At 29.4% G+C, this 7,498-nt stretch overlaps 1 protein-coding gene across 2 annotated transcripts; it reads left to right on the top strand.

Annotated features, from left to right (window-relative positions):
* The first annotated feature begins 622 nt into the window (after positions 1-622).
* On the top strand, positions 623-4,617 carry LOC101258727 (serine/threonine/tyrosine-protein kinase HT1-like). Of its 2 annotated transcripts, none has more exons than XM_026030355.2 (5): positions 623-689; positions 1,985-2,042; positions 2,191-3,172; positions 3,459-3,914; positions 4,088-4,617. In XM_026030355.2, exons 3-5 carry the CDS (start codon positions 2,441-2,443, stop codon positions 4,340-4,342), a joined length of 1,443 nt encoding a protein of 480 aa, XP_025886140.1. In that variant the 5' UTR covers positions 623-689; positions 1,985-2,042; positions 2,191-2,440; the 3' UTR covers positions 4,343-4,617. The 2 variants fall into 2 exon arrangements, with proteins under 2 accessions (XP_025886140.1, XP_004234115.1); XM_004234067.5 differs by lacking the exon at positions 623-689 and adding an exon at positions 722-964.
* Positions 4,618-7,498: the final 2,881 nt, after the last annotated feature.

Below are 7,498 nucleotides of genomic sequence, written 5' to 3'. Positions count from 1 at the left end.
AGTATTAATTAATATATGAACAATTCTTTTTTAACTAGTAATAAGCCTAAGTGATGATTATTCCTCGTATCTAATGGTAAATTCCAATTTTTTTTATTAAAACATTCCAAATATATTAAAAAAACATATAAATATATGAAATTTAACATCGTTATATCTATAAAAAAAATTATTTTAATTTTATACTTATAACATAATTTTTCAATAATAGAGTTTTGATAAATTCCATAAACTCTGCCACCCCCCCCCCCCCTTTTTTTTTTACTATATGTAGCATTGTTTAATTACACACATAATGAATAAAAGAAGAAATTAAACTTCTAAATTCATAAAATATCTTTCTTTTTTGGGATAAATTTAAACGTAAAGTCCATCCATAGATTAAGACAAAACGGCATAATTCAAGGTAATTAATATGCATTTTTATTTACCTTTTAATCCTAATGAATTAACTTCATTTAACTAATTATGACTACGATAGATTAATAAATATTTTACTATTTATAATCAAAACTCAAATTTAAATCTCTTTAATATAAAGCTATTTTTATTAAAAATTATTTTATTTTTTAATACAAGACTTTTTAATATAAATTTAAATTTAATCGAACCTTAATATATATCGACACCCCTATCATCTCTCCTTCAGTCATGCAACAAAAACCGGGTCCATATCGAAAACTTCAAAGGTACTTAAACGTACTTTTTTGTTTTTTTTGTTTTTTAAATTTATTTATGTGTGAAAACAAAGACTATTAGAGTATAGAATTTAGTCATAAATGGATTTTGATTTGAATTATTCTCCTCTCTCATTAAATTATCTCAATGACTCAAAGAATATTACATATCATTAAAGAGAGGAGAATTAGAATTCATACCGAAAATGGATTCTTTATAGCAAGTTCCTTTTTTATATTGTGAAAGATTTGTTCTTTTGGTTCTTGAATCTCATTTTGCGAAAAGAGTATGTTTATTTTTTCAATTTAAGATAATAGTTGTCTTTTTATATTTTTGAATTTATGATTATGATTTTATATTTGGGGTTTAATGGGTTTTGTTAATATTGATAATTCTTTGTTTTAATTGCCAAGTGAATGTGCTTTTCATCCCTTTGTTGTTTGTTAGTTAATATTGTTTAGCTTTCTTAGTTTAATAAAAATGGAATCTTTATAGAAAATCCTTTTTTTTTAATGTTAAAGATTTTTCGTTTTGGTACTTGAATCTAATTCTGTAAAAAGGGTATGTTTATTTATTCAATTTAAGATAATGGTTGTCTTTTTATTTGGATTTATGATTGTGATTTTGTATTTGGGGTTTAATGGGGTTTGTAAAGATTGATTTTTTTTGTTGGTTTGATAGCTAAATTAGTGTGCTTTTATCCCTTTGTTGTTTGTTTTATTGTTTATCAAAGGTGGAATCTTTATAGAAAATCCTTTTTATGTTGTTATAACATTTTATCATTTTGGTACTTGAGTTTGATTTTGCAAAAAGTGTGTGTTTAGGTTTTTTGATTTGAGATAATGTGTTGTTTCTCTTTTTTGTTTGGGTTTATGATTATGTTTTGTGCTGGGGGTTTAATGGGGTTGGTTAATATTGATTTTTTTTGTTTTAATAGCTAAATTAGTGTGCTTTTCATCCTTTTGTTGTTTCTCAAGATTGTTTAGCTTTCTTAGTTTAACAAAATAGTCTTTATAGAAAATCCTCTTTTTTTATATATATTGTGAAAGTTTTACCCTTTTCGTAGTTAGAATCTGATTTTGCGGAAAGGGTATGTTCATTATTTCGATTCAAGATAATGTGTGTGTCTCTTTTTGTTTGGATTCATGATTGTGATTTGTGTTGGGGGTTTAATGGGATTTGTTAATATTGATATTCAGATTAGCATGTTTTCATCCCTTCATTGTTTGTTAATATTGTTTAGGTTTCTTGTATTATTAACCTTTTGCTTCTTTTTTTGTTGATTTTTTGTTTTGGGATTTTCTAGGACTTGAAGGAAGGTTGTTTGATTTTGTAGCTGAAGAGGGTTTCTTCTGCTGTTTAAGGTAATAGTCTTTTTCTATCTGATTTGAATGAATGTTGAAAAAGGTGATAAAGATTTGGTTTTTCTTGTACCTGCTTACTCTTTTTGAAGAAGAAAGAAAAAGAAAAAGATATATTTCGTTTAATTCGTGGTTTATCTTGTTCTTGAAGGAGGCATTTTTGAAGGGTGTCTATTGTGGCTGTCATTGATCGTTTATGTTGTGTGTTTGCACATAAGATTGAAGGTTGAGTTGATTCTTGATTGATGGGTATGAACAAATCGTTTTTTGAAAACATAGCGAAACTGATAGGACAATTTGAGTGGATTGTCGAATTGGAACCTCCTCCTGAACTGAAGAAGGAAAAGGAGAAGAAATTTGGTACTAGTTACCAGGTTTCTTAGCCTGATTGCGGAAAAACAATGGACGAGGAAGCTACTTCTTGGATTAGGAGAACGAAATTTTCTCATACCATTTGTCATAGGTTGGATGCAGCTAGATTGTCCAGTACCACTGTCAGTTTTCAGCCTAGAAGTATTACAGGTGCCAAAACTAGACCTGGAACGACTTCTCTCAATTCAAGACCTGATCCAACTGTTAAGCAAATTCAGCAAAACCTGAGTGCAAAGAAGCAGAGGGCTTTATCCCCTCTTCCGAAAACCAAACTTCCCGATACCTTTAAGGAAGCTCGATCTAATCAGAGGAGATTTTCGACTCCACATCCTCAAAGGAAGGGACATGAGAAGGGTATTGTGGGTAAGTTGTTCCTCAAAGATTCTCATGAAAAGAAAATAGCTAGTTCCAGTTCTGCTATTTCAAAGTCAGCAGCGAAGTTCAATGACAAATCAAAGAGCCGGAACTGGAAAGATTCTGCGTGGACAAAGTACTTTGATCAAAATGGGCGCAGGGTTACGGCTGTAGAAACAACTGATGAATATACTGTTGATCTTTCCAAGCTATTTCTTGGGCTTCGGTTTGCTCATGGTGCGCATAGTCAGCTTTACCATGGAATATACAGGGATGAACCTGTTGCTGTGAAAATGATAAAACTACCTGATGATGACGATAATGGAGCTTTAGCAACTCGGTTGGAGAATCAGTTTACCAGAGAAGTTACTCTCTTGTCTCAACTCCACCATCAAAATGTCGTAAAGGTAGTTAATGATGATCAATTTTTTTGTTTGATGCATTCAGTTTTAGCATATTGCGTTCTGCATATACATTCCTTACTGTATTTGATGGTCTTGCTAAGAATTTTGAAATGGAAGTTCTTCCATGGCCTCATTTGGTTTTTGTTTTTCCTCAGTTTGTTTTCCTTTTCTTTTATTATCTTGGCATCTCGCATTTTTTATGTTTTAAATTGGTAAAACACAACTTTGGCATCTTATTTTTGTTTTCAAAATCATCTCTGATCTAGTTTATGATGACCTCTCAATGCAGTTTGTAGGAGCATGCAGAAAGACACCAGTTTTTTGTGTTGTAACTGAGTATCTATCTGAGGGTTCTTTGAGAGCATACCTTCACAAGCTTGAGGACAAGTCCATAAACTTGCAAAAACTGATTGCATTGGCCTTGGATATTGCTCATGGGATGCAATATATTCACTCACAAGGCATTATTCATAGGGATCTCAAACCGGAAAATATACTTATCGATGAGAACTTCCACCTTAAAATTGCAGATTTTGGAATTGCTTGTGAGGAAGCATATTGTGATCTTTTGGCTGATGATCCCGGTACTTACCGATGGATGGCACCTGAGATGATTAAACGAAAATCATATGGACGGAAGGTGGATGTGTATAGTTTTGGACTCATTTTATGGGAAATGGTGGCTGGAACCGTTCCTTATGAAGACATGACACCAGTACAGGCTGCTTTTGCTGTTGTGAACAAGGTATTGAATTTTTTTTTCTTATTCATCTAGTCTAGGTATTGAAGTTAACGTATCATGAACTTTATGTTTAGTTGTCATGGTGCACAAAATTATCATTGGTTCATCTGTTATCTTTTTTCCAAATAATTTGTGACCGCTGATGCATCTGAAAGAATGTCTCTGGAACCTTTCAGAATATGAGACCACCTATTCCTGGGGACTGCCCTCTTGCCATGAGAACGTTGATCGAACAGTGTTGGTCTTTGCAACCAGAAAAGAGGCCTGAGTTTTGGCAGATCGTGAAGGTACTGGAGCAGTTTGAATCTTCAGTTGCGCATGATGGGACTCTGAATCTAGTACAAAATTCAATGTTTCATCACAAGAAGGGGTTCCTTCATTGGATCCAAAAACTTGGATCCGCACATCAAAATGCTTCATCAAAGTCTTAAGTCTTTCTCATGAGTTCCTCGATCATCTAGCTTTGATAGCTTTACCAAGTCCCGCTATAACTAAAGAGGTTTATGTTCCGTTCTGCTATGTTTTTTCTGCCTCACCATTATACTAATGCGCGATTAGGTTGTAGATGTGCGCTGAGGTGAATGCTTCGGTAATTTTACATGATAGATAACATGGAACATGATTTCCAGATTTTTGTGTGTGACTGAAAATTGCCTCTCTATGTCAAGGAGTAACATGACTGAAATAAAGCTCTCTTTACCCTTTACTAATATTGTATTTGATGTCTTATTTCAATGCTTTGAGAAATTAGCTTTTGAATTCTGTTGTGATCAGCTAATTAGTGTTACTTGTGAGGCATACTTTTCCTTGCCAATGAGCTACGACGCTAAACAATTGATATATATTTTCTTCGTTCATATGTTTGGATTCATGCTTATAATTATTAGTCTTGGACTAAATATATATAATTGTATTTCTCTCTCTCTTTGCATCTCGTTTCATTACAACCCGCGATTTACGATTTATTTGCGCTTAATTCTCTAAGGACCTTAGCTTTTTTGCGCCTTTTGCTTTTGATAACACGTGTTTGCATTCGATTTCGAAATACATGGGCATATCTGCATCTAATTACTGGATGTCTTTTTTATTTGGCCTGAAACATGTTAGGGTTTTCCCTGATTTTCTTTCCTTATTTGAATCTCGTTTAACATATTTTGACGGTCTTGAAGAAGATGATTATCAGAATTGCTAGTATAAAATTTGGTATTGGTATATATTGTAGTGACTTAAATGATTTTAAGATTTATACATAGGATTCATGCAGTCGATTTCAACTAGTTTGGTATATTTTTGGCTACGTTGATTGATTGCGATAAACAATTCTGATATGGTTGTTATTTAGCGTTGGAGCTAAAGTTTTCTCGAGTCTTCCGCTTTATTGTTTTCTCAAAATATATTAGACGATATTGAAATGGCTAGCTGAGAATTCAAATGCTTTATTATGTAAGCGTTTTAAATTTATTTAACTTAAATTCTTTATATAAAATAATGCTTATTTTTTAAAGATCCATATTGTATCTTTTATCAATTAGTCCACTTACATTTTTTTTTTAAAAAAAGATTTTAATTTTTTTAAAAAAAGAACTATTTGAATTTGATATATTTGACTAATTCATAAGATGAAGAGCAAGTTCACTGAGATTCTAGTTATATCAAGAATACTTATTTTTGTAATTTTAATAAATTAAATCTTAATGTTTACAAAAAAAAAAACAGCAAGTAATTTTTACTTTTTTTTTGTTTATGAGGATTTTATAATTTACAATCTGAAAGATATCTTGGTGATGCTAGTATAAAATAGGTGCAAAAAATAAATGGTGCAATTTATCAGTATTATTTAAAAATGTTAATGATTTGTACAAATTAATTTGTTAATATCTGTAGAATTGATTGTATATATTTTATTGGTTTAAGTGAGGTCATTTAATGAAAATTTCTTCTTTTCTTTTGGTGCAAAAATATTTTTTTTCTTTTGTCAACTAAATTTATACTCATTTATTGCAATATTCCTCTTCAATTGTACGAATTGACTGTTCTTTTATTTAATTTTGTCTACAAAATAAATCTATTTTGTATCAAGTCAAGCAAATGTTACGTTGGAAAAAAAAAATTAACACGTTTTGTCACTAATTTTTGTTAGATAGTAACATATAGCTTATGTGATTATAGCTAATTCGTCGTTAAATAAGATCAATAATGAATATTTGTTGTTCAAAAAATATGTATTGTTAATTCTGGTAAATTTTGTATAGTTTTCCTACAATATTTTAAATTACATTATTTCTTTTACTTATAAATTCTTTGTATTTTCTAAACGATCATCTAAGTCTAACTAATTTAAAATACTCTCAATAAACTACGAGTAAATGTATTGATTACATTAAACTTCAATGACCTTCTTATTAATCGGATTCTATTTATTTTTAAATTTTCATAAATTTAGATAAGTTATTGATCTTTCAATTTGACTATATTTTATGTTTTACAATTCACCTTATTTGTACTGACATTTTCAAATTATCAATATTTCTTTGAGTTCACCATTTAAATAATTAATTATCCCCTTTCTAAGTCAAGAAAATTATAAAAGATCTAGAAATAAAATTGAAGTATCTCACTAGCAAAATTCTATAATTGTTTAAAATCCTCAAATGTCTTTAGGAATTAGAGGCATAAAAATAATATAAATTATTTCCACATTGTACAAAAAGTATAAAATGAAAATGCTTAAAGAGAGAAAAAAAAATGTGTAATTTGAATTAGTTGATTAATAAATGAAGTTCTTTAATTTTAAAGAAAATCTAGTAGTAATTTTGACTTTTTTTTTTAATCACTATTTTCAAGTCAAACTTCATTTTTTGTGTGTGTGTGTGTTTTCACACCCATTTGAGTTTTACATGTTATTAACGTCTTCACAAATTATTTTCACTTTTTATATTTCCTCTTTTTTCATTGTTATTTCATTTTAATCTCCTCCTCTTCTTCTTCTTCTCTATGCTCTAAAAAAAAACTTCTTTTAGTCTTTAAGGATCATGGAGTCATGGAATCCCCAAATAATGTGAGTTTCTAAATAAAAAGTTGTTTTCTAATTAATTTTTTTAATGTTGTTTTCTCTTTTAGCATTTTCATTATTTTAGGTTTGAATGATTTATCTAATCAAAGAAATTTATGTAAAAAAATATTTAATCTTGAATAATATTTTTTATAGAATTATTTTACGGTGTTTTGATAATTTTTTAATGTTGTAAAAATAGGAGAAGAAACATAAGTCTTGATTGAAAACGAGTGATATAGAATAAACGTAGAACAAAATAAAATGATTTTCACTAGGAGTTTTAAAAATTCTTTTTGGCTACATTTGAACGATTGAATCAGATCAGATTAATAACTGGATCAAAGCATGTTCAATTTTTGCGGATATATTGATTTTTATGTCACTTACATTTTTATTTTTTAAAATTTGATGGTCTTTTTACGCTTAAAAGGTTTTAAAGATCATTTTATTTTATTTTATTTTATTTAGTGATCAAGTAATTTCAATTTCTCAATTTTTGCCTAGGCCCAAATAATATGTCATAAATTAAGCG

The sequence above is a fragment of the Solanum lycopersicum genome, chromosome 3, assembly GCF_036512215.1.
Source record: "Solanum lycopersicum chromosome 3, SLM_r2.1".
Classification (NCBI taxonomy): Eukaryota; Viridiplantae; Streptophyta; class Magnoliopsida; order Solanales; family Solanaceae; genus Solanum; species Solanum lycopersicum.
The sequence above is the reverse complement of the archived record's forward strand: the minus strand, read 5'-3'. Positions and strand labels throughout refer to the sequence as shown.

Bases quoted from the DNA above. Each gene is read 5' to 3' on its own strand.
- LOC101258727 (XM_026030355.2), top strand. From the start codon at position 2,441: ATGGACGAGGAAGCTACTTCTTGGATTAGGAGAACGAAATTTTCTCAT. The intron at 3,173-3,458 runs GTAGTTAATGAT...CTCTCAATGCAG, and splicing joins ACCATCAAAATGTCGTAAAG to TTTGTAGGAGCATGCAGAAA. The intron at 3,915-4,087 runs GTATTGAATTTT...GGAACCTTTCAG, and splicing joins CTTTTGCTGTTGTGAACAAG to AATATGAGACCACCTATTCC.